Here is a 27,962-nt window from a genome sequence, read left to right on the forward strand (position 1 = left end):
CCCCTTTCCCTCCCCCTTTCCCCTGTGGCGTGGTAGGGCCGGCGAGGGGCCGGGCCGGCGGGGCGCGTGCGGCGCTGTCGTTGCCGGCCCGGCGGTCGGTGAGGGAGCACCCGGCGGGATCCCGCTCCTTCGCCCTCACCGAGGGCGCAGCCGCCCTTCCCCGCAGCGGCTCCCGGCGCCCCGGCAACTGCTACCATGGACAGGACCGCCGTGGCCAAGATGGGAGCGGTGGCGAGCGCCAGCGTGTGCGCGCTGGTGGGCGGGGTGGTGCTGGCGCAGTACATCTTCACCATGAAGAAGAAGACGGGTAAGAAGACCAAGATCATCGAGATGGTACGTGGTAACAGACCGAGAGTCCCTCGGCCCCCAGACGCGCGCCCTTCACCTTGTCCTTCTCCTGCGGCCGGCGGCTCCCCACGGCCGCCCCGTGGAGCCAGGCGGATATCCCTGGGGCAGATGGGGGACCTTGAGCTCAGTGTGGGGACATTGTGGGATTTCTGTAAGGACAGGCGCTGGAGGCAGGAGCAGCTGTTCCACCTCAGCGTGACCCACTACCACGGAAAAGATGGAAAGGGTCTGCGCCGTCCTGCCCTGTCCTGTCCGGCCCATATGTACCTGTAGGATACATATGTACCCGTGGGTCATGGTGGTAATTTACAAGCCTGCTTGCAGTTTGTTTAAAAGCAAAATGGACACTCATACACACGTGTTCAACCATCTGTTGAAACTGGGAAGCACAGTCTGTTCATGGTTACTATAAAAGGAAGATGGAGCTCGCTGTCTTGCTGCCCTTGTTATACTTGTTGTTTAGGAAATTGTTTAAATATCTTCTTACAAATAACTGGGTCGTAAAAGATCTTGGTTTGGACAACGTGCTGATAGTGTGGAGGAAGTCCTTCAGATTTTGTGATTTGGACATCACCGTACCGAAGAACTGGACTGAAATTGTCAAGGCACTTGATGTTAGCTAGTGGGTATTTTGTGACATCCCCTGCTAAATTCTACTGAAAGCTCTGATTAATTTTTATAATTGCCCTTGGAAGCAGATTTTAGTAAGAGCTAGGATTCTGTATGTAAATTGCGAGCTGCCTAAGTCCACGCTTGGCCACGCATTGCCATGCTCACCAGTGGAATTCATGTGGTGCAGTTTGTGATAACGTCGGTCCAAAGAAGAATCCTACTTTAAATTTTTGCTAATTGTGGAGGCATCACTCACTGTTGAAAAAATACTAGTTATCAGTTTCTAGTCGTCAGTCATGTTATCTGACAGTTTGGAAGGGAATGCCTTGCTTTCTGGTCTCTCCAAGCCCTCTTCCAATAGCTTGTGGGAGAGCAGAAAGTTTGGATTGCCAGTTTAGAGGTTTTAGACCTATTGCTGTGAAAAGGCTTTGGACTCTATAGTAGGATTTTACAAAACTCATCTGAAAACTTACAGTGGCATAATACTGGTTAACTATAAATTTTATTTTATTTTTTTAGTACTACAATACTAGAACTTACTTGTGAGTTATGTGGATAACACAACAACAGCATCTGAAAGCTTGATCACATGAGTGCTCAAAAGGCAAAAATAGTTTCACTAACTCGAGTTCATAACACCTGATTTGAGCTGTAGTTTGGAAAGTACCTAATAATTGCTAAAATGTATTTATATTCACTTTCTGCCCGATGTTTATGTGGTATTTTGGCTGGGAAGACTTGAACTTTGCCAAGATCTTGCCTTTGGTAAGGGAAAAAATCATTATGCCAATACTAAATCGATCTCTGGTAAGTGATTTTCTTAAGTATGTTCTTCAGATAACATTTTCAGAGCTATGTTCTTGGACACAAACCTATGATCCTAAGTAGATATTTCCAAAATTCTACTTCTAGGTTTAGAGCTTTTCTCAGCTCTAAAACGCAAGGGAATAATTCAGCTGGTTGAAAGCATGTCGGATTTCTCACGCAGAAACATTTTATCAGTTGGATGCAACATTCACACTCAGAGAGTGAGCTTGCAGCTGATATTCAGGTTGGCGGCTTCCTCAGCTAGGAAACATCCCTAGTTCTAAAGATGCAAGTCTTCTTTATTTAGTAGTATTTTCAGTGGGCATATATGTTCAGGCTGTGCAATTTCTTTGAAATAAGTGAAATAGTTATGTAAACTTCATACCAGGGAGTTGAGTTTGTCAAGTACAGGCAAAAATGTGCACGTGGGTTTTACTTCGATACGCTGCATTCTGAAGAACTTTCTTTTATCCACTGATGCAGATTTGTTTCAGTGTTTGTCACTTACAGGACACTGTATCAGTTTTATTTGATGACAAGAGAGACCTTTCTTTGAGCTGTGGAGGAGAAGATGCTGTTTTCCAGTCTGTAACTTAGTGTAATTTAGGATGGTGGTAAGGAACAATACTGCCTTACTGAAATGTATTTTCTTCCAATACCAGGCTGGTATTCTGTGGTAGATTAAAATTATGGGATCATTCTGGTATTTTCAGCAGATTTTTTGGTTCAAATTTTCTTTGGGGAATTTTACACTTTAGTTTTATATCCACATTAGACTCAGAACTACCTTGATGTATAACTTTTATTGAAACCAGTAGGGAGCGGGCCTATTTATACCTTAATTATGTGAATGAAATATTATTTAATTATAATTAACTACAGCAAATTTTTAATGTTTTATTTTCTGAGTCAAAATAAAGGTAGATGAATATAAAACCCAAGTGTAAGTAAAAAAAAAAACCCACGGCTGTCTTTAAGTACTAAAAAGACAGAGACTTTAACAAATCAAATAGAACATGTATAAGACAAGTTAATATCAAGGATTATGATGCCAAGAATGTTTATTCTGAAGAAAATTGGAAAGGATTCACGAGCATTGTGGGAAAGGGTAACCCTCTTTCCTTGCTGAATAATGAAATCAAGTAATTCTTACATATCTAGCTCACATTTCAGCAGATAAATTCCTTAAACTCACCAATTAGCCTGGTATGGATATTCAAGCTTAATGGAGACACCTTAAAATTACTTCATCTTATTTGATAAAAAAGGTTTTAAATTATAAGTGAAATGTTAATAATGTGTCTTCATCCAAGGGGTGTAGTTTGCCAACGGGGAGTTTCCCTTAGGCACTCACGAATGTAGACAGAGTTACTTCAGCTCCACTTCTGAAGCAACAGAGGCGTTAATAGCAATGGTCACATGAAATTTCACTCGGTGTGGTAAGAAACAACCAGCTCTCCAAGCCACCTGTTATTTGCACAGCCATGTTGCCGATGCTGTGAAACTGAGTGTTTCCAAAGCTACCTGAAAGCAAAAGTTAGCCACAAGGTTGCTAACTTTAATTTGAAGGGATGGATAACAATTAATTGGCTGTTCCAGTAAATTTTTAGAGAATGTTTCCCAGCTATTTTAGAACGAGGTTAAGCCTTACAGTAAAGTTAAGTCTTTTGGATTTTTCAAGCCACAGGCAAGTTTGCAATTAAGTTGTGGATTCCTATACAGCAAATAGTTGTACTGCCAATATACTTCAATATTCAATTCCTCTTTGCCAAGCCTTTTATCGAAGCAAAAAACAGGTGTTCACCAAGTAGAGTGAAAAACATTGCCTAAATCTTTCAAAAACATTCACCTGTAAGCAGTAGCCCAAATTAAAATATGGGGTTAACATAAGAAAAACCTTTTTAATGGAGTAACAGTATTTCTTGTTGTCTGTTTCATAAACAAATTTCTTAAAAATCTTAGGGTTTTTTTCAGCAGCTTGTTCCCCATTATTTGGTTTTGGAGCTTTTTATTGTATTTTTTTTATTAGAATAAGAAACATAAAGAGCTTGTTGAAAACATGATAGTAGAATACCTTAAACTGAGACTTTTGCAGGTTTGTTTTCCAAAAAACTGGGCAAATGTGTAGTTACATTTGTCTATTTCTCCAATCTGCCCCTGAAGTGAGAGGCATAATTACAATAAAAAAGGGGCTTTGTATCAAAGTTCAGCAACAGAAAACTAAAATCAACTTCAAAGCAGTTTCTCAGTTTACAGGAAATATTTCAACCACTCAACTGTCACTTTTACGGTGCACTTTTTATTGTTTTAGAGAAGGAAAGAAATGCATAGATTTTTGCAGTATTAGAGTTTCCCTGGGGGGAAATAAGGAAATTAATAAGAAGCAAGGAATTAATAAATAACCCAGTTATTTATAAGAAGATATTTAATTAATAACTGCTATTTATCTACTTGCCTAAGAAAGAAAGGAACATTATCTGTGAGTGTGACTGCTAAAGGGGTTATGGGGAGGGGGCGTTTTTTAATTTTTATTTTCTTTTAGCTGGCAGTTTCTGGTGAGACTGTGTTCTTGTTTCATAGGGCATAAGAGCATTTGTGCTACAGATGAAGATACAACTGGCAGCAATCACACACCACTTCTTTATTTTTGTCTTGCTTGCTGGTAACTAGTTGTTATAGTAACTGTGACGTTATTCTGGCAGGTTGACCTCCCAGTCGAGTAAAAAGCAGAGGAGTATGTAATGTGTAACATACATATTCAGGAATCCAAGTGGTTGGTATTTGCACCTCCTTCATATGTACTTTATGCCTATACAGAGCTGAAGAAAGGTTTGAGTGAGTAACTGGAATCCCTAAAAGGGGAATGGAAGGAAGATGGGCTCCCTCTAATGATGCTTTTGCAGGACATTGGCACTGTCTGGATGCGCTCGAGAGCCATGCAGTGATACAATCCATTTGGGAATAATATTGTTCAAGAAGAATGCTGCTGTGATATGTGAACCGAAGTAGGGAAAAGTGAAAGAACTGCTGAGGCCTAATACCACTGCTACCTATTGACATGTGACTGAGAGCCCTTACATTACTAGAGTATTAGAATAGTTTTTAGATTATTGTTAACATGTTAAAACCAAGCTAAATTTGCTGTGAGTACTAGAGATGCTATGTAACTATTTCTATAAACCTTGGGTTTTGTTTAGACTGTATTCCTCGGCAGAAAAATCAATTGATGGCGGTAGACACCAATTATTACTACAAGGTTATTTTGCCCACATGCTGTTTGCAGAGGTAATCATAATATATGCCACCTAGATAATGCATAATATCAGGCCAATGTAAGCCACTGTGCATCATATAAGTCACCTAACATGTGGCTTGTAAAGCAAGTTTTCACAGGGCATGAAAAACCATAAATGCACGTTGATACAACTTGGATACTAGTAATAGTTTTCATTCTTACTGTAAAATAATTCAGTTGGAAATTAAGAAATTTGTGTCCTAGGAGAATAAAAATTGACTGAATTCCATTGTTTTCTCCTCTCACTGTCAAAATTATGTATATACTAATATTTTACTTCATTTAGTATAATAAGCTGATCCTACAATGCAGCTGTTTCAGAAGTAGGTTTTAATTTTCTGAAATTGCTGCCGATTGTGTTGTTCTTTTTTAAATTCAGTAAGTCTTGAAACCTACATTCTTACAAGGAATGAGTATGGGAAGATTAATTAAATCCATAATTCTGCACTAGTTTTTTTTAGAACTCATTTATGCAAGTTCTAACAGTTATCAAAAACATACTGATGATCCATACCTGAAAACTGAGTTCCAAGTAGTCAGTGTAGACATGTCAGGATATAATATAGATTGTAGGTAGAGGCTCAGAAGAGCTTGTTTGCTGCTTTCTTTTATCTTTCATATAGTCTTCTCCAAGACAGAAAAGCAATCTGTCAATTACTCACTCTGCTCTGAAATATATTTACCTTTAATAAATGCTTGGTATGTGTTAACAATATAAGCAGTAATGAGAGATTTTTTAGTTTTTAGTCTCAATGTGCATATCATTGCAAATCTGTTCATATTATGAATTAAAATTGCATAGCATTCCAATCATACCATTCAGTCTTGAGTTAACAAGAACTACCAGCTTTTATAAAAAGTACCTAAACTGATCAATATAAGCACTGAAGAGACCCAGGGTATGGATCCATGCATTTATAAGTAGGAGAATACTAGCAGTGAATTCAGTAGCAATGTAAATGTAAAAACATCACAGTTTGTGTTAAGTCTGGACTGGAAACTTGCAAAATGCCTGAACTTTTGGAGTTCTTTCTTAAAAAAAAAAAAAAATACAAAAAACCCCCACCACAGCTGCCTTTTACCTGTTATTTTCACTTGCATGAATTACATCATATATGCAAAATAGATGCAAAATACATATTTTTTTCTGCGTTGGCTAGCTCCAATTTGCAGTAGCAGCCTCCAAGCCATCAGGCGCCACTCCTCCCTCCATGTGTGCACACACAAGTGTATTTTGTGCTAGTGAACTGCAGTGTCCTCTTCCCCTCCTACGAAGGGTTATTACTGGAGAGAGCTTAAGGAATAATACTAGGAGAGAGGCGGACTGTTAGCTTTCATTGCTGGTTTGTCAGAGAGGAATGAATTTTCCCGGTGGAGTTTGGGCCGGTTGAGCTGCGGCAGGTGGCGCTGGCGCGAGCCGTGTCCGAGGCGATGGCCGCTGCTTTGGGAGGAAGGCGTCCCTTAGGGAATCCGGGCCCACGGCGAGGGCTTCTCTCGGCCACTGCTCCGCTGCGCTCGGACGCGTTCAGCTGAGCTGCTCCTGCTGCACCGGGCCCACTGCAGCGGCCACGTCTCTGCTGCCTGCCGGGTGCTCAGCGCTGAAATCACGCTAAGCACAGCTGAGAGGCAGGAACACCTCACGGCTATTCTTCCTGGCTTCCTTTCCTAACCACTGTGCAGGAACAGAAGGCCAGATAAGTTTGGGCAAGGGAGTCGTTTATATTGTCACGGAGGGTGTGTAAAATAAAAAAGTTAGGGTGTGAAGTCTGAGTGGCCTTCTTGCAATCCCAGCACTGTGCAGCAGCTCATCTGCAGCGACTGCTTCTTCCTGGGGCACAGTCTTCATAGAGCTCTTGTCTTGACCAGTTGCTGGATATCGGTCTCTTTCTCCCATCCAAAAGTCATCAATCACCAGGGGTCAGCTGCTGTAAAACATCGGAGAACTTATGATTGTAGTAGGCAAAATTTTAGTCCAATGTCTATCATGCAGCAGGTTGATGGGCAGTATGCCATTAAATTGGAATGTATGGCTCTTTTGTTAGTGAACTCTTTCTTAGGTTTTTGTCTAGAGCTTCTGATGGTTCAAGAAAAATAAAATCAGTATCCATTAAAACTCCACAGAATTGTTTTAATTTAGCTAACCATCAAGAGTGCTTTATATGAATGTCAGAAAAAAAGAGAAGGCATTTTTCAGTGCAAGTGGACGTATATTTAAGGTTGCAGCACAGAGGTCAAAGAAGACACCATGTTTAAATACTAAAAGTAACTATATTATTTTCATTCACTAATATCTCAAAAGAATAGAGAATTGCACTGACTTACATCAGAAAATAATTACAAAAATAGGTTTAAATAACATTTCTATAAACTATAGCAATAATACCTATTGCTAAAAGGAGATGTGGCTTCTACTTTCATATATCTCAGTCTTCTAAAAAATAGTTAATTTATTTAATTTGTTATTTTATTTTATTTTTAAAGGGCTGAGGCAAAGCCCAGGCCTGAACACTGAAGATTCATTAAGCATCTGAATACAGACTTTCAGACATCCTGAGATGGGTTTGCCACCAAGAAAATTCCTGTTCAAATATGCTGCTTGTTCTTACTTGTTTCCCACTTGATAACTGTCATTTCCTTCCTGCACACATAAAGATTTGTTTGTTTGCTCTGCAAATTGGATCACTGAAATAATCCAAGCTTATTTGTGGTTTCATTTTTTTTACCTAGGAGTTGTTTTGCTCCACCTTAATCTGACAGAATGAATACCACTGAAACATTCCATTAATGCTGTTCCCTTAAAGCTTTCCCTCTTTGTCAGAAACTTACTGGTTATGAGACCAAACATGTGATTCTTCCACTCAGCAGCTATTATCACAACACTTACTATTCTCAGCTGCATCTGTCTGTGCAGCAATGGGTAAGCCTCAGTTGGGTCTGCATGTTGCCATGGAAAAACTACGGGAAACTGAAGGGTAGGAGTTAGCACAAAGCAGTAGCAGTAGCGGTACTTTAGCAGCAGTAGAGTGCAAAGAGTAGTAGTGGTAGTATTATTACCTGTTGGCTTTGAACACTTCCAGAAGGCAGGTACACAGAGATACAAGAAATAAGGCATCCAAGTGCATCTTTGAATGGATTCAGCAGTGAGAAACAAGATGTGGAGTTGAAACAATCCTTCATGCCTCAAGTCATGATGCTTCTGCCTGTTACCATATTAAAAGGAGTGTTTGGTAGCTGTATTTCATCTTTAGATTTAATGGATTTTTTTTTTCAAGAACTTTAAAAAAGGATTTGTAATCAAAGAGATCCTTACAATTAAAAACTTCATTAGTCTCAGTGTGTAATTTAATTGGAATATTATATTAGCACTACATTCTTACATGTAGTGTCTGGTAAGGTATTGTAGATTAAACTTTGTCCTGCTGACTTTGCTTTCAAACTGAGTCCCACAACTCCACTATTCAAGGGTCAGAGTTTATTTGATCTAGATACAGCATTCTTAGGCTTAGTGAAAAAAAAATCTAAGCAGATTTTTTTTTTCTTAGAAGCAGATAAGAGAAGAGAATCAGGAGCAACTGCTTCAGTCCAAGCCTTGGCCTTAATGCAAATTCCATGGTAGACGGTGTTACATGGGAACACTAGGGAAACAAGAGAAGGTTGTCTAGGGAAACAAGCATTTGATTAAGCTCTTTCAATGCATGTCCATGTAGATATATACAGGATATTTAGTTATAGAAGGTATACATGCAAATGTACACTTTGGGGGCAAAACTGTATAGCTCATCAAAATTACCTTATTATGCAAGGTGAGCTTTTCCATACCTGATTGCTGATTAAGAAATAAGAATTTGTAAGTGTACCACAGTATATTTACATACTGCCAGTTCTTAGAATTCTACACTGTTTGCCTGCATATTTTGAAGAAAGATTATTTGTACCAGCAGCTTCACCTGTATCCATTCTTTAAGAAAGCCATAGATTCTGTGTAATGTGAGAGGGAAATGGATCTTTCAGGCAGGCAGACTCCAACGTACTCCACAGCAGTATTAAAGGAAAACGAGAGTACCACTCAAATAAAAAAATCTTATTTGTCAAAAATGAATTTTCTGTATCTGTGTTCTCAGAAGAACTGGCAAGGAAAAGGAAGGATGGAGTTAAAACTAAGTTACTTGCGATCAAACTGAAACATTATCATGAAAAGCAAATTATTCTCCCTATCCCATGTTACCAACAGGGAGTGTTGACTTGCCTTCCATGAAGTCTTAGCTCATACTGATAGAATCACCTGTCTCACAATGGTCTGTAACAGAGACCAAAGAAAGCATAGGAAAGGGGTGATTTGTCATTAATGTTTTTGCTAGAATGATTTCTCTCCTCCAGCAGCTTGTGTTTCAGAGACAGTGTCTGTAATTTAGGATGAGCTTTTTGTCATGTTATTATTACCCGGTATCATTTTAAGCCTGTGTAAATTCACAGTATCAATAAAAATGAATTCCACATTTTATTACTTTACCCAATTGTGTGATTTGTAGCTGACTGCTTTGTTTTGAGCCCGCCTCCTCTTAATTTTAGTTGATGAGCTCTACCTCTTATACTTGAAGAGAGAGTGAACAATCTTTCTGTATTAACCCTTTCTAAGCCACCCTGTAATTTCCAGGTTAAGGAATTCTAGCAATATTCAATTGTTCATTGTACGAATCTTTTCTCATGGCTCATTCTTACTGCTTTCTCAGCACCTTTTCCAGTTCTAATATATTCCCTGTAAGGCAGAGAAACCACAACTGGTTTTGGTATTTAAGCTCCAAGTTCATAATGGATTTATAAAGCTTTTATCCAGAAAGTCCTGGTAAGCATAGGCATCAGTGAAATGTATGTATGAAGGGCGAGAAAAAAGCCTCCATTTTCTTCTGCAGAGCAATGAAAGTGTGTCACAGCCTTGAGTTCTTCTTTCAGTACTGGTGCTTTAGAAACTATTTTTAAAAATCAAGTGTAATGCAATAAACTGTGTTAATCTGAACTTGCTTACATTTAGAATATTTTTATATTCTTTTTTTTTTACAAGGGCAGGAGAGAAACAATGAAGATAAAGAAACCATCAGTTTAAATTTGGCTAGGTTGTGGTATTTCCTAGAGACTCATTAGAAATTACTGAAGATCTCTTCATCATTTCCAGATACTCTTTAATAATAAATAATACATACCTCTTCCTTTAGCCTGCCAGTTATAAAGGTTAATTCTCTCCACAGTGAGAGAATGGGAACTAAGCACAGAGTTGAGGTGATTCCTCTAACACACAATCAGAGAAAAAAACACCTATCCTGAGATGTATTCATTCACCCCAGAATGTACAGAACTGTTCTGTATGTTTTGTACCTCCTGTATTCTCTCAGACTAAATTCTTGCCCAAACTAGTAATTGACAGGTTCACATGAAATACTGGAAATGTAGACCCTAGTTACTATTCATTCTTCATCTTCTTGTAAGATTCAAAGTATCTGTTGATCTATCACCAGCAGAAATCTCTTCTTTTAGAATGATTTTGTAAGCACAAGAAGAAGCTGCATAAGGGACAATTATGCTGCAATATCTTTTATTTTCTCATCAGAGAGATGTATTAAACATAAGAAGAAGAAATGCTTAGATAGTTGTTTAAGTGTATGTGTTGACATTAAGCTTTACGTTCAATACAGCCATAAATGGTCAGACTTTTAGATGATCACAAATTTTCTCATGAACTGTAAAGAAAGCTGGATCTCTGATCAGATCAAGAAAATGTCTGTTTAAAAATGTGTTGAATTTGTCTTGTGATGCCATTCAGTTTAAGATCCTCACTTTTTAACATGTGTCATCACTGTATTTATCACAATTTGTTGAATTCAGTCTTTAATATGTTCTTAGCACTTCTTCATAAAAAGTGCTGTTCAAGCTCTTTCTTTTTAGAATTGCTTACATTCTCCACAAGTGATCTCTGTGACAGACACATTCATATACAAATCATAGTTCTGTGTCGCATCATAGCAACTGTAAATATGGCTAGCATGGCTTTTTACACCAAACCTGTACTGCAAAGATAAGGTATCCAAAATTCCTGCAAGGTGACCTTCTAAACCTTTATGTACCCCAGCTTCATCAAACTGACCATTGACCTTACTTTCCTTAAAATTGTCACAGATATAAAAAGCTATTCCTGGAACCATTATGCTGTTCATTAACTCAGTTCACTAGGGCAGGAATAATAATCATGTTTGAGTACAGTTGGGTTGTATTGATTCCTTTCTTCTGCTTGGTCTTGGTACTTGAGTACCAAGGTTCAGGTACCTTTCCCTGTCTCATGAGGTTATATCAAGTAGGCTGTTTTGGAAAATATGTACTAGGTAAACATATTACAAAAGCAAAATTAGACAATGAATACAGTTCTTTAATGTTTAAAATTGATCCCTACAATAAAGCAAAGTACTGCTCAAGTAAAGTTGAGCAACATACTAAATATATGGAGATATATTCAAAAGTTGTTCAGTTGTGGTTGGGTCACTAAACAGGAATAAAAGCTAGTAAACTCATGAAAAGACACTAGCTTTACACTGCAGACAGGATTCAATCACCTCTAAATTTTGTAGGAAATATTCTAAAAAGCTATGACCTCTTTTTGATCTTTAAAAGTTCACGTCAGTTTAGCTGAAGTATTCCATTTATTAGCTAAAGAAAAAGCGCAGCTTACTTGCTTAGGCAATATAGTGTGCTAATTTTTTCCACAAATTAATGCAACTTAGGTCACAGGTGGGGAAGGACTGGTAGAACCAGCTTCTCTTTGCTTTAGACTAAAACTTGCAATGCTTCATATTTGAGAGCATCCACCACAAACCAAGTTCACCAAATATGTGAGCATATAAAGTTGAACCTTTACCCAGTCTTATATAAATTATAAATCATTTAGTGTTTTCAGTGTTGCTTTTTTCTTCTTCTCTCTTCTTCTGTGTAGAATATTCTGTAGTCAATATATGGCCCTCAGCCAAAGAGAAAATGTTAAAATAGATTCTGTCTGTTGAAATAACTACACCTCTCCAGTTTGTGGAGAGGTGTAAAATATAAATTGTTAAATATATTTAAATGACCTTCCATATTTCAAGAGCAGAAATGTCATGCTGGAGTTTATTTCTCTCTCTTTAGAAAAATCAGTGTTCATTTTAAGTCCTCTTTTAACAGACATTAAACACTGTTAATAAAATGCTCAACAGGCTCAAATCAGCAGTAATAGAATGTGGTTAGTAGGAGCTGTTATAATTAAAGTGTTGTACCCAAAGATTTCTTGGAGCTGCAGAGACAGTCTTGTTTTGTAGAGGAGAAGTTTCATGTACGGCATGTTCATTAAAGTGAAAGGACACTGTTGATAAAGATAGAGTAGATGTTTTTCTAAGAATTAGGTGTTGGCTGTATTAATGTTTACAGAAATTTTGCTCACAACATTTTCTAGGGCTTTCACTAAGACTGTAATCGTTCATTTAGAATGCTTTCCAATTAGTCTGGTGTACCAAAAAACAGTCTGTAAGAGTTGAACTTAATTTCTGTAACTATTTTTTTAATCTTAAAAAAAATATATATTTTTTTTTTAAAAAAAAAAACCTTTTTTTTTTTGTTTCCCCAGCTTTCTGAAAGGGAAAGTAACTTTCTTTAGATTCTTGACAGCACTGCAGTTAATTTTCTCACAGGATCGCAGCTGAGAAGTACCAGAATAGCAGCAACAGGCCAACTCGCTGACCCAACAAATCCCAGCCTCATCTATGAGGTTCACAAGACTCATTTATGTATCAGTACCACTGTCACCCTTGAAATACATAAAAAAGCTCAAAGGCAGGTTCTTTGCAAACTGAATGTGTCAAGTGATGTCTTACCTCAACTACGTATTTCATCTAGCAAGCATATTTTACTTCATTGTTCATAACATTTTTTTAACATTGGAAATCTAGCAAGGACACAAGCTGCAGCTTTTTGTTGTGCAAGTAATTAATATATATTCAAGACACTGTGCTATACTTATGTTTCCCAAACATTATTGGAAAAATATTAATGAAAAGCATGCTGCCTGTATTAAAATACTACAAAGGGTAAAATTCTCTGAATGTTACCTATTACAGCAGTGTACAAATGCTGTAACAAGTAGTTTAGTGGTAGCTATGAATCCTGGCAATACCAATGCCAGGTAAGTTCAATTTACTGTATACAGTCTTTGCAGGGATTATATTTTGAACATATCTTTCAAACTCTTTTGCTGCTTCAGGATACAGTAGACCTTTACATGTACGTTTAGGGGGATCTTGGTCAATTCTAAGAGGATAGGTGTTGATTAAAGTTGCATGTTTTGTATATTTGAAGTATTCACTTCAGTTGTTTTGTTGGCTGAAAACAGAGAACATCTCTGAAAACAAAATGAAAATGCACATGTAGGTCGGATGCACTGAGGAATCCTGATAGGCTGTGTAGTAGCCTGCAGTGGGAATGTAGACACAAAGCATATGGATCTACTGGACCATTCAGAAAGTCTGTTGGGTTTTTTCAATGTAGAAAGCACACCCTCCTTTGAAGGAAATTTTCATAACTAAAGAATTTCTAGAGTCCTGCTACTGTGGGGGGTTTTTATAGCGTTACAGGTTTTGTACATGCTACTCTTGTAACTTGCCCTTGCTTCAGCTCTGAGGATTGCACTGGTCACACTGGTATGAATTGGTCGATGGTGGTGGTTAGTCCTGGCATCCTGAAACAGGGATCATAAACCTGAGGCTGAACATGAGTTGTGGGGTAGTACAGAGAAGCTTGCACTGCTACTATAGCAATAGTCAGCTTTGCATGACACAAGTATTTACACAGCTTCAAAATGTAAACGATTAGACAATAGTTCTTTCATCCCCTCACTCTAAAAAATATTTCTTTTTAATCCATCTTCTATGTCACCTAGTTATGGTCTTTGATCAGGCAGCATGCCTAATGACAAACTTCTAAAACTATGCAGACTTGCCTTGTCTCTCAAAAATCCTGACAAACAAGGCTCCTTCATTTCCTGTTTCAGTATCACACAGATAATTACAGGCAAAACAAAGATTAATTAATTCATCTGCTCCTTCTACATGAATAAATGTGTGCTGCCTAGTAAACATTAATGAAACCATATCAGTGAAGCTCCAAGAAATTTGTGGCACTATGCAACAGGAAATCCTAAGATATTTGGAAAGATTTTGTAAAAAGCCTAGAAAGGAACAAAGTAGTTAACTTCTGCTTTCGAAAACAAATGCCTTCCTTTGTTAGAGCAGCCCAAATTTGCCTGCTGCATCCATGAAAGCTGTTCTTTCAGTGAAGGTCAAAGGTTTTGTTGTTGGTGAACCAGCTGATGATCCGCGAGCCCATCGGGCTGTACTGCTGAGCATAACAAACTGCTGTGCATTGCTGACGTGCGTCACAGGACCCTGGGGTTTTGCACGGGGATTAGTCAGGCTGTATTTGGAAACGCCCTCAACTGCACCCTGTGCTGCTATATTAGTGCGTCTCAAGCAAGAGGAATTTTCTTTTGCTTCTGCAGCTGCTCCTGCAAAACCCTCTGGTAAGTGCGCAGCTCCTGTCAGCAGTATCGACTCTGTCTTCTTGCCTGTGTTTTTAAGCCAAGATTATGAGCTGAGGGCTTACTTATAGTTGTTAATCGTGACTGTGAAAAAGCCTAAAAACCTGTGGTTTTAAATTAAAAATTTGATAGCATAGAATGAGCAACAGCATCAAAGGAATAATTATACTTAGTGGTTTTCATCGAATAGGTTAATTCAACTTAAATGTTCCTCTGCTTTTAAGTATGTATCAGACTGTTCTGAAGTGCTGGTATTTTCGCAGTGATGTCGCTATGTACCGTGCATGTTGGCTTTTATTTTATACAGCAGGAATAGAAAGATCACATAATGTAGCAGACCAATTCTTAAAAGGATTTGGTTGGTTTTTGTTGGCAGCCTGCATGCAAGCCCTGCATCTCTGGACTCTGCTTGCCACCTATGCTGTTGCAGTAGGACAAAATCAAGGACAGAAGAATCGGGAGTGCCCTAAGCTCAACGCACAGGTACTCTCCTTTAAAAACACCAGAGGAAACGCTCTTGTCATGTTTTCTGTGAAAGCGCTCGCTCCAAATTTTTATAAGGGTTTTTTTTTGCCAAATTAAGTATCAGAACCCAGCACATTAAGTATAAAAAGATGTAAATAAATAAACAAAGTAAATCAGGAAATTTTTTTTTAGTGTGCATCCTATTCCATGTCTTGAAATAGCTTAGGCAGTGAAGCCATTTTCAGTTATTTCATATAACCTGTTCTGGGTATCTAGTTTTACAGCATGTTCTCAAGCTACTGTGAAGATACTTAGTGTTCTGTTGTTTTATTCCCATAATAACTACTTGCTAGCTATGCAATCCTAAGGCTATTTCTTGGCAGAACTACTAAAATAGTAATTTGGTAATTACTAGTTACTAAGGATTTCTTACCGTATTTGAGTTTGCATCACCTGAATATAAAATGTATTATGGTTTGGGGAATTATAAATTAGTGAGGCTCTGTCCTGAGCTCCTATTGTGCTAGCAGAGTGCCCAATAACTAGTGAAGTTCTCCTGACAACCTGCACATAATGGAGTGACTGATGGGATTACACTCATGTCCAGTACCTTTTGATGTTCCTGTCTAAAATATAAGCCTACTAACAGCTGGGGCAGCTAAGAGAAATCTCTGTTGCCTTCATGGACCAGAATTCAAGTTGTCTGAATTACAGGCAGTCTTGCTTTATACATATATGAGCATAAACATATGGAGGAAAAGATCCTCACAGTGTCATTCTGTGGATTTTTTTATGGCTCCCCCGCTTCTTGCAACTCAAATGTTACAAGTAACAGAAGATACATGGAGAAGCTTGCATGCTTTTCAGAAGTTTGTTGTAAGTTTTGTTTCCTAGAGCAAGTAATGTTCTGTAATAACAGGAAAAAATTATTGGAGAATAACATGTAAATTAAGGAATGTGCCCCATTTCTTTATATTTTCACCAAAATGTTACTTTCTTCCACCAAGAACACCAAAACCAGTTTTCTGTAGCTTCTGGGTATCAAATTTCACAGCTATTGCTGCTGCCTTGCCCTGCCTTTTTTGGTACATGTCCATAAGTGAATATATGTGATAGCTAGTCTAAGACCTTGAAATTTGGCTTCTGCAGTTCCCAAAATAAATGTCATTTAGTCTTGGTTTATACTCTCTTTCCTGGAAGCTGTCACCGTAGATTAGGATAAAATTTACAAATAATTTGCCCCTATCCAATTTATCACTTCAATTTCCATTTGCCTAGCTCAGAAATAACATGGATAGTTCTCTCTCTCCCTGCCAGCCCACCCTGGTGTTTTCTCTCTATCAAAAGATAACAGGTTTGAAACCTAGTCTAGTCTAAGGCAGATTTACCAACAAAGTAAGAAGAGAGAAATTGTGTTATACTTGAAATTCACATGCTGTCTATAGCATTACAACTAGATCTTTATCTAGATCTTATTTATTGCCCTATCTCTTTCATGACATTATGGTAATCCGAAATTTTGTGGAATATTTTTAATACATGTTACAAGTGTGAGAAACAGTTCTTACTGTGATTCAGAATTACTGACATCTAACAAAGTACTCTGTCAATCATTGAGATTTATAGAGAAGTTCTCTTAAAATTTTGTCCGCCCATAATCCAGGGTGTTTTCTTAGCAATGACTTGGGTTTTGGGAGGCTTCCATACTAGATGAGTCCTTACAAAATAAGAAAACTTTGTATTTGCCAAGAAGTGTAGGCTTACAGGGTATCAGTATAAAAATACTCTGCACCAGTGTTTTATGTCCTTCGTCAAAGCATTACTTAGCAGACTTATGATGACAGCCTCCTACAGTTAGGTTTATTAGTAGTAATATTTCAGGCTCTGTGTTTAGAGTTGATTGTGAAATGTGAACCATATATCTATGTAGTTAAGATAGCAAGTAATTCATCAACTCATCCTTCCCTACTTAAAATTACTGACAGTGAAAACAAAAGGTCACTCAGTTGTCCTTTATATGGAGTTTTTTGACATTTTTTAATTTTTGTGTTAATCATCAGGACTTATTTTACTGTGTAGGGGGAGGGAAGTAACTGCTTTACCTCCAACACTCAGTAGATTGAAAAATTCAGTATAATCCTAGATCCAGAAGATGACATTACTGCTTGTGGCACAATCAGTTATTAATTTCCTGGGATACCTAACTGGAAATGCCTACAATAGCAGCTGTAAATTCACTTAGATCACTAAAATGAATGACAGGTTTTATCACCAGCTCCTGTTTTATAATCAAATTGACACAGCATGCACTTAGATGCACGCTGCCTCACATACTAAGAAAACTTATGTATTAAGCAGCATCTGGATACATAAAAGCAGTTCTGTTTACACTTCTGTTACCCAGTGGTATATAAGAAACTCCATTTCAAAATTAGGATTCAGTATGGTCCTTATGGCAAATACTTCTTTTTATTTAACCCAACTACACAGATGCATGTCTTATGTACTAAATAGATTTGTAATTTAGAGCTGTCCTTGTTGTAAATGACCCATTCTGTGGTTTGTAGGACTGGGGGATTTCCAAACCTGCGTGAATCCATTACTGTTCATTCCTCAAGGTATGACCATAACATTCTTAGTTACAAAATAATTTCCTATCCTTATTCCAAGTACCTGCTCTCACAAACAAGCAGATCATTTTTTTCCTTTTCATAAATCCAACTAAGCTCAGCCTTTAAAATAATCTTTTTCAGTTTTGTTCTTCCTTCTCTCAAAGGCTCCTTAAACATGTCAGAGACTAGAAACTAAAATGTATTTGTGGCCAGTTTATATGCCAACCACAAATTACCTTTGGGAGTTGTCATACATATGCTTTAGGACACACCAGCCTCTGAGCTAATCAGTAGCGTATAGATACTCTTTGTAAGAAAGCAAACTCTTCTCACACTTTTATAGTATGACAGAATAAATAGGGGCACTTAAGTGATTTAACATGATGTACTTTCATATGTCACAATGAGTTCCTTTTCCTGTGCTTATATAGTTTTAATTCTGTATGTAGAAGCTCCTGGTTCTGAAAGGCTTTCTTGACTTGGTTAATGGCTGTGGAGATTTTTGGTTGGCTGCTTGTCTATCTGTGCTCATCCCAGTCAACTGGTGCATCAAAATTTTGGGAGGGTTATGTGCACACTGAGTTGACTGCTAGAATTTTCTAAAACAGTAAATAGAAATATAAATTTTATCAAGTTAACTGAACTTTTAACCCTTTGCTTTTTCATCTGTCTTATCAGTTCTTTCCAACTAGAATCTCCTTTTCTCTTTCAACTGTGAAGAATAGCAAATATGCAACAATGAAACAACTGCTAAACTGGGCAGAAGTGTAAAACACTGAAGGAAGTGTAAAACACTGGAGGAGGCACTTTCCCAGAAAATTGCTGGCTGCAGTTTCAGTTTCATTTCACATTCCTTAGACAGTTTCATTTACTTCTACTATAATAGTGATAAAGACTAAATAAAAGAATTGCTACTTAATGTTCAGTTGCAAATATTAATACAAGGAACTAGAGATGGGAAAAGTAGCTATTTTGCCTAACTGTATTTGTCTGGGGCTTTATCAGATGTCACATCCATAATGTAGACTTGTTTTATCCTCTGAAAGTGCCTGTGAGACTGAAAATGTCTGGGTTATACTTGCTGCAGAAGACTTTCCCCACCCCTAAATTAAAATACTCTTCAACCAATTCATGTGCAAAAATGAAAAGTGTGTTAGAAATAAATAAATCTTATAAACTGATCTTGAGTAGAAGTTTATAACATCAAAGCAGGAAGCTTTCATCATACTTAAAATCTTAAGCAATGTCTTGTTTAACATGATCTACTCAAGTGTTTACCAAGCTCTGTTCCTCAGGTTGTTTCAGAAGCTTACGAAAGGGCTCAGTCTGAAATGAAACAGTACCAAACAATCCAGTTTTCCTCATCCAGTCCATTCCTCTGATCTCTCCATACACCTCAACATCTCTTTAAATTAGTTATATTAGGAAATCTGTTGGTTAGTATCTAAATAAACCAAATGCTTGAACTACTTCTTACAAAAGCATGCAGTTAGATTTCACTGTTCAATTTTTGCGTTCCAAATCTAAAAATACATATGTAATTTGCCGGAAGTTAAAGGAACTAAAATAGTCCACTTACAGTATAAAAATTACCAAACCCAGTCAAAGTGCTTTGGTAAATGTCCAAAGCCAAAATGCTTTGTGTTTCATTATAAAGAATATTGTATATGGAGAAAAAAGTAGAAAGCTTACTTTTGTTTGCCAGCATCATATAACATACAAAAGAAATACCATAAAGCATCTTTAAAGAGTTAGAGATTATTAATGTTTTGTTTTGTGAAGCTAGATGTGCTGCTTATTGTGAATAAAAAAATGCTTTGTAAAGGCATATGTCAAAAGATAAGTGAATTCTTCAATGGATATTTTTCAGGAATTCTATTTCTTGTTAACACTCATTAGCTTTTTCAATGACTCCCAGCCTGGGAAGTAGCTGAGATCTGGAAGTCAATCCTAATGTACTGTTTGTGACTTTGCTGTGCTAAAAGAAGTAGTAGCAAGGCACTGCAACAACACAGGGAACTCAGGGATATGGGCATAGGAGATACCACTTTTACAGAAAAAGTCTTTGCCAAAGGATCAGAAAGGAAAATCTTAATTCTTCTAATCAAAGTGAAATAAATACAGCTTGTTTCTTTATGAGATTTAGAAAGGAAAGAAGTAATGAATACCCCTGTTCAAGACAGAATTTTTGACAAGATACTGTGGTATAAGTGAAACTTTTGAATGGGTAGAAAAACTTGGAAATTTATCAGAGACTCATCATTAGGGTTCTAGAAGGATTTCTGTTTTCAGCAGGTGTTTGAGGATATCACCCAGAAAGTAGCAGTAAGCACAGTGGGTATTAGAATTATTTGTTATACTGAAAGGTAGGAGCACTCACATGGAAGAAAATATACAATCCACAAAGATTAAATGTAAAATTTAACACTTTGCACAAATACCTGTTTCTTTCTAGGAGTAATTTTGCAGAATATTTGGTCATTACCAACTGAATTTGAATTGTTCTTACCATATTACTGCTAACACAGGGCATGTATTTTAATGTTCATGCAAAGATGCTACCTGAGGACAAGGGCCAAAGGGGCCCTTCAGCTGAGGCCTTGTCAGAGCAGAGCAGGAAGGTTTTACCCACAATCGTGGATGCTGTGTTGGAAAAACAATATGATTCGAGTGGGTGGGCCAAGACAATGTCAAGAATTATCAGAGATTTAGAAAATTGTGTTCTGCAAAAGAAGATTGAAGAACACTGGGATTTTACATTCAGGCAGAAGGGAAAAATTTATCAGGTGAGCATCTGAGAAAAAGAACACTTTTCTCCAAGTTGAATGATTTAAAATTACAGTAAGGAAGATCAGACATTAAGCAAACTTTTCTTAACATAAAGGTATTGAGGAAAGTGAGGAATATGTGAGTGGGGTTTTTGAAGAATGAGTTAGATGAGCCTCTGTTCATCTGATAAGGATGTAGCTGCAATGTTTTGCTCCCACCTGAGAAAGTGGACTACAGCTGATGTTTCAATGTATGTCTGGATTCTTCTTGTGTCTGGCACACAAGTGTCTTTTCCCTTACAAAAGAATATGTTTGCAATACTTTAAAATGACACCTTTTTCTTAAGCGATAAGCAAATTGCAATTTGACTGCAAGCTGGCTGTTACTAATGAAGAAAAGATTTAGTAGCATCGAAAGCTGGAATAAAGAGTTCTGCATGACTTACTGACAATTGGTGATATGAGAACTCTGGGTCCAGAGATGTCCTGAAAGAGAAGCTCCCTCCCACCTTTTTTTTTTTTTTAATTAGCTTATTGCAGCAAAGATTACATGCTAGCTATAAGAAAAGGAAGATTGAAGGATCAGAATGTTGAAAATGTAATTCCTAAAACTTTATCATCTCTGAAGTTTGATAAACCGAAAATAAAGCTTACTAATCATAAATGCCCGTTTAGACAGATTGCAAATGTCCGATGCCTTTCGTATAGAATGGGTCCATACATGATTATAAAGGAATTAAATACATGCTACATTGGGAAATTCCTGTAAATAAATAGTTCTTTTACGGTTCTGCAAGTTTGAAGATAAACTCTTAGAGTAAACAAAGGCTTGGGGAATTGTTTGGGGAAGAATGGGGGTTTGTGGGGTTTTGGGTTTTTTTTCTTGTTTTACACCAAATTCAGCATTTATCATAACACTTAAGAAATATACTTTATCCAAAAGGAATCTATAGTGTGATATCAGTTGTGTGTTATTTCAAAAGTGTGCAGTGAAATAGGTAATGGTAGCAATTGATGGACTGGCTAGGGAGGAGGGATTACTGCACAGCCTTGTTGTATTGAAGTACTCAGCTGACACTCATTTAGCATTCTCAAAGAAACAATGGATGTCTCCTTTATCTCTGCTGATACTTTAAGGGCATATTAATTGCAAAGAGAGTTAGGTTTGAGATTTACCATCTCCTAGTGACATATCTGAATCAAGATGTCCTGTTCCTACATATCTTCTTTTATTCCTGCAAATACAGTGACCTTTTCTGTGAGTGTCAACTTATTGAATAATGTGGTGTTTGGAAAGGAAATAAAAACAGATGTTGTAAGCAAACAGAACAGTATGCGATCATTAATTAATACATCCAGAGTATTTTCTGTTTCTTCTTACTCTTTCTGTCCTGACCATATCCTGATGTCACATGAAACTGTTTGTAGATGCAGAGCTTCCACTCTGATGCACAGCAGCTATTGCCTAGCAGGTTTTCCTCTGCAAGTGTATTTATGTCTTTGTTCTTACCCTTCATAGATGCCAGAATTTCAGAAGAAGACTGTCCATATTAAGGACCCAGCAAGAGTAGAGGAGATTATTTGTGGCCTCATCAAAGGTGGAGCTGCCAAACTTCAGGTAAAGGTGTAACCAGTTTGGAATAAAAGCAATTGTGGGATTGTTATTCTATGCCAAAAAAATTAAGCCTATTATATATATGTAATAGAATTCAACCTTCAAGAAATCTCAAAAACTTAGACATGTTAACTCTTTTAATAGTCCTTGTTGATTCAACTGTAACTCAGCCAGACACTAGTTAAGTAAATGACATAAGCATAGAAGCTTAGTAATTTCAGGAAATATTCTCACCAATGGAATGAGAAAAACAGGTTTTTTAGAAAAAACGTTAACTCTTCTGGCATGTGCAAGCTTCCATGACAATGGCTCAATAGAATAGGGAGGCTTCTGTGACACACATGGTACTCAGCTGCAGCTATTGTTGATCGATCAGAATTTCTAGCCATTCTTTATTTTGTTCCTCCATGTTGTAAGACAGTTTTGCTTTTTCTTTCCTTAAATAGATTATTACAGATTTTGATATGACATTAAGTAGATTTTCCTACAATGGAAAAAGATGTCCAACTTGTCATAGTGAGTACTTTTTTTTTTTAATACAGATTGATTTGTTCGCTCCTTTTAGTTTTTCCTATATTTTAATTTTCTATTCAGTTTATTTCCTAATGAGATTTTATATTGACTTGTTAACTAATCTGTACATTCTACTGACAAAGTATTCTAGTGACTGTGGTTTTATGTGTGTGTATATATATATTAATTGAAATCTGTTTGAATTAAATCAGATAAATTGCCATTCACAATTAAAGCATTAAGCTTTTGAACTCAGATGTTAGTGGCTAAATATGGTATGGCTATCTTTTGTTTTTCACAAGCCCATCATAGTCCTGACACCTGCAAGAACCAGATAGTAAACTCCTTAGAATTCTTGGCAATTTTATCCTTATGCCATAGTCTTTTGGAAGAAACAAAGAGAAGTGGGAAATCTAAAACATATAGGATGCCTCAGGATACTGGAAACATTTAAATCTCAAGAAACAGATTCAAAAGCTTGTAACTGACCTGAGATTAAGGGAAGGGCATCTTTACACTTATGAAGAAAAATGTGCTTTTTGCTGGTTGCTGGTAAGAAAAGTTCTGAGGAAGTATATTGGTATGTCACCAGTCATTGTCATCTGTGCCATTTACAGTGTGGTAGAGCAAAGTAAAGAAATGTACCATCTTGTTTAACTCTTGTTTTTCACCCCTTTCCCAGACATCATTGATAACTCTAAGATCATCACAGATGAATGTCGGAAAAAGGTAAACAAAAAAACTACAAACATTTGGTTTGTTGTACAGACATTTGTCATTATGCCCTGACAAGAATGTTATTTTTGATTGCTTAGACCAAATACCAATGTATTTCATGAAATACATTAAACATCTGATGGGTTTTTTCCCTTCAGTTATTGCAGCTGAAAGAAACCTATTACGCCATTGAAATCGATCCAGCTCTCACCATTGAGGAGAAATACCCATATATGGTAGAATGGTAAGAGACACCTCCTATTTTCAGATTGGATTAAGATTAGATTTAGTAAGTTTTCAAAAGCAAATTAATGGCAGTACTTAACTTTTAGCTATCACATTAACTGAACTAATCTCTTCAAGTTTTGTACAACTGGTTTTGTTTTGCTCTTAACCTGAATAAGCAAGAATTAACCATTCAGGATACTTTTCATCATGAACCTTAGTATGCAACATTCAACCCATTTTTTGTTTATGTTCTAGGTACCATAAATCTCATGCATTACTCATTGAACAAGGCTTACAGAAGGACAAGTTTGCAGAAATCGTAAGGGAATCTGATGTTATGTTGAAGTAAGTTCCTTTTCATTTGAATTTTATCCATCTGTTTCAGAGCATTTTCTGTAGATTCTTCCTGAGTGTTGGGGAAAGGAGAAAAAAAGAAAACGGAAATTAAAAAAACCCACACATGTTCCTGAGAATGTGACACCTTAACCTTGGACCACACTGAGCTCTCCGTGCTCCCAATTATTGGTGTTGTATGTAAATGCAGACAATAATCTTACTGTATAAAGCAGAGATCTGGAACTTTTTTAGTCCCTTCTCTACAAGCTTAATTTCTGTAGACTTACATCCTCTTTAAATTGCACTGGTTATCCTTTTCCTTTTAAGAGCAGTGTAAAGTTTAACTAAATTCCTTTGAGAAACACTTGAGGAACATTTTTCATATGTTGTATTAAACATTGTTCTTCCTCTATGGCTGAAGGCAAGTTTAAAATACAGCAGAATCCTTGTTCAAAATGTGCTGTGGCTTCCATCTCTTTGAAAGCCCTCTAAAACTCTTTGTAAATTTCGGAATACTGAAAAAGAATGTTAGAACTTCAATTGTGGAAGTATTTGTTTATAACACTGGCTGAGTCCTTATTTTTTTGTACAACAGACAAGCACCCAGTCTCTGCCTGTTTGAAAGCCTAAGTCCATGTTGATTGAATCTTCATCCACAGCTAAAATTCTTTCCACAACTTTCACGATATTTTTTAAAAATGTAAAATTCTACTAATCTATGTCTGTATGGGGAAAGCATATAGAGATAATATTATCTGTTCCTGGAATACTGTACATAGGGCACTGAATGCTAAAAAACTTTAAGGAGAGAGCAACAACAAAAGTTTTCAAGATTTAAAAACAAAATATGTTTTATAGTAATGATCCTATAAGAAAGTCACATATTTAAGTGAGAAAGATTGAAAGGAGATGTACAGCCTCATAGTAGTTAGAGTGAGTTCTGCTAGCTGCTTGCTTGTTTTGGAGTACTTAGGGAGGGGGAAGTGTTTTTAAATCTTTAAAACGTGATTAGATGTTTTAGGGAGAAAATTATACAGATCAAGACTAAACAGCTTGATGCAGAAGTTTCCTGCAAACATGCCTTGTGTTAGGTTGATGGTTCTTGCTGATCTGAATAGGTGAAGTAAAAGAAATGCAGTAAAGTGCTCAAGAAATATTAATTCTTTTCCAAAGATGATATGATCATCTCCTAAAAACTCAGACTTTTCTTGGCTTTCTTTATTTGAGATTTGATTTGTATTTGCATTCTGTGTTGCAGAGAAGGGTATGAGAACTTCTTTGATAAGCTCAGTGAACATAATATTCCTGTGTTCATATTTTCCGCTGGGATTGGCGACATTCTTGAGGAAGTAATCCACCAGGCTGGGGTCTACCATTCTAATGTCAAAGTGGTTTCCAATTTCATGGATTTTGATGAAAATGTACGTATGAGATAACATTCTTATCAAACATATTTGATAAATACCACATTGTTTGTGGTATTTAGTAGCTTTTTTTACAAGATAGTTATATATAGATACATACACTCCTCTGAGCAGGGAGAATCAGTGCCTGCCTGCTCTTAACTGTGCTGTCACAGCCGTGACATTACTCTAAACTAATTTATCTTGTTCATCGTCACAGATTTTTGTAGTTCAGTCTTGGCTCAACAGTAACATCACCTCTTTCATTCTAGATTCTGTCCTGCCTGAATGGTACCAGAAATAACTTCGGTGTTGCTTTTTTCAATAGGGAGTATTAAAAGGATTTAAAGGAGAATTGATTCACGTTTACAATAAACATGACGGTGCCTTGAAAAACACAGAGTACTTCAAGCAGCTGAAGGACAACAGCAATATCATACTGCTGGGTGATTCTCAAGGAGACTTGAGTATGGCAGATGGAGTAGCAAATGTTGAGCACATTCTTAAGATTGGCTATCTCAATGATAAAGTAAGTAGCCTTACATAACCTTGTAAGCTGTGAATGGAACACTGGGAGTTAGAAACAGGTTTCTTACAATATGGTTCAGGTATCACACCGAGTTGCTTAGCCTACCTTTGGGGTGAAATGTCAAACATTTCTCATGGATTCTTTTCTAACCCATGAGCTCACAGCCACAACTATATATTGCTTTGGTTTTTGCACAGAACCATTTCCAAACAGGTGCGTCCTAGAGAAATAAAATTCATAGGCTATAAAAATTAATTCTGTTAAATTCCTGTGGCTCCTCCTTCCTTCAGTACTGAATTGCTAATTGAGAAAAAAATACAATCTCACAAATAACAAATCCGGGCAGTCTCTCCTTTTTATTTTTGGGGGTTTTAAGTGACACTTAACTGATTATTTGCTAAGTTATAATGAACATGGGCATGCAAATGGGCATTGAGGAGGGAGAAAATTTCAGTTTTACATTTCTCCCTGCCCTTCCTGAACTAGTTCTTCTTTGAGTATCTCTGTGTGTGAGATCTTGGAATAAACATGAGGTATTACATCCTGGAATGCACTTTAGGTCAGGCCACTCCTACTGTGTCCTCCTGTGGAATTCACTTGTAGAAGTGATACATTATTTGCCTGGCTTATTCCCAGAATTGGGTGGAATGATTGGGCTATATTTTAATGACAAAAATGCTTTCAGTAATTAATTCTATAACTAAGGAGGTTTTTCTCTTCATCCCTTCTGCAATTAGGTAGATGAGCTTTTGGAAAAATACATGGACTCTTATGATATTGTCTTGGTGAAAGATGAATCCCTGGAAGTTGCCAACTCCATTCTACAGAAAATCCTGTAAATTGCAGTCTCAAGTCACTCCATTCCTTCCAGGAGGCAACTGGACAGAAGAGCACACATGTGCTATCTTAGATGTGTTTATTACTCATTTATGGAACTGTTTGATTTAATTTAAAACTTTTATCTTCATTTTGGTATTATGGAATATATATGGTATCAATTGTCAACTACAAGCTCCTTTTACTGCTGTTACACTGTTCTGTATTGTCTCACACTCCTGTTATAATGAGATCTAAATTGGATTTATAGATGTGATAAACTGCTGCTGATGGGATACTGTGGTTCACTGTCCTTTTTAATCAGGCATTTCAGAGGAGCATTTTAGAAAACGTGGCTATTTTGTGAAATTGAAGGTGTAAATGCTCTGTAAAGAGAGTGTGCATTTGTTGCCTTTTCAAAGACATTTCCGTCTCAGCTGTACTTTGAAGGATCTTACTTATATGCTACACAGTTTCACACAAGTTTTTCATACATATATTTTTCTTCAGTAAAAATGCTTTTATTCACCCAATTCAGGCAAAGCGTTTCTTTTTCATATTTTTGCATCATTGCAAAACATTCTCTATCTTTACTGTTTCTTTGTCCGCTGTGAAATGGGAAGAATGTTTTAAGTTAGTGTGTCTGAGATAAAATTTCTCATCTTTGTAACAACAGATAGTTTCACAAGCTGATAGTCCACAGCCTGCCAGCAATGAGCAGGGGCATCCTCAACTAGACCAGGCTGCTCAGAGCCCCATTCAACCTGACCTTGGATGTTTCCAGGGATGGGGCACCTACCACCTCTCTGGACAACCTGTGCCAGTTTCACCACCCTCACCACAAAAAAATTCTTCAGAAAGTATTTCCCCTGTACTGAGCACGACAGCACCTCTCAGCATTTTGTACAGTGATGCAGCTTAATACAGCCACAATTTCAGAAGCCTGCTCAGATATGTTGCACCATAAGTTAAAGATGATGTTGTGACTCTGCTCCTGTGAGGTCTCAGTGTACTAAATCTATTCATTAATAAAAGAGAGCAAATCATACAACTGCCCTAATGTGCAATATAATCATTGTTACCCTTTCTTTCTTTTACGCAGAGCAGAAACTGTGCCATCTTCTGTTCCCTGAGGAATTGTAATGAAAATGTGGGAGAGCTTAGATCTGCACTCTCTTCCACCAGAATTAAGGCACATCTCAAGAAACGGTCTCTTCCCTTACAGCTTGTGATCTGTTATTGAAGTGTGATTTGGTATCACCAGACACATTTTTTCCAAATAAGCAGCTTTACA

General features: G+C 37.2%; 1 protein-coding gene across 6 annotated transcripts; it reads left to right on the top strand.

Moving 5' to 3' along the window:
• The first annotated feature begins 49 nt into the window (after positions 1-49).
• Positions 50-27,719, top strand: NT5C3A (5'-nucleotidase, cytosolic IIIA). Of its 6 annotated transcripts, none has more exons than XM_063406795.1 (11): positions 312-333; positions 15,043-15,149; positions 17,699-17,749; positions 22,031-22,129; positions 22,573-22,642; positions 23,322-23,368; positions 23,515-23,600; positions 23,840-23,929; positions 25,179-25,341; positions 25,652-25,852; positions 26,590-27,719. In XM_063406795.1, exons 4-11 carry the CDS (start codon positions 22,031-22,033, stop codon positions 26,689-26,691), a joined length of 858 nt encoding a protein of 285 aa, XP_063262865.1. In that variant the 5' UTR covers positions 312-333; positions 15,043-15,149; positions 17,699-17,749; the 3' UTR covers positions 26,692-27,719. The 6 variants fall into 6 exon arrangements, with proteins under 6 accessions (XP_063262873.1, XP_063262843.1, XP_063262852.1 ...); XM_063406788.1 differs by lacking the exon at positions 312-333 and adding an exon at positions 14,622-14,648; XM_063406803.1 differs by lacking the exons at positions 312-333; positions 17,699-17,749 and adding an exon at positions 50-307.
• The last annotated feature ends 243 nt before the right edge of the window (positions 27,720-27,962 follow it).

Source organism: Prinia subflava, chromosome 1, assembly GCF_021018805.1.
Source record: "Prinia subflava isolate CZ2003 ecotype Zambia chromosome 1, Cam_Psub_1.2, whole genome shotgun sequence".
NCBI classification, from domain to species: domain Eukaryota; kingdom Metazoa; phylum Chordata; class Aves; order Passeriformes; family Cisticolidae; genus Prinia; species Prinia subflava.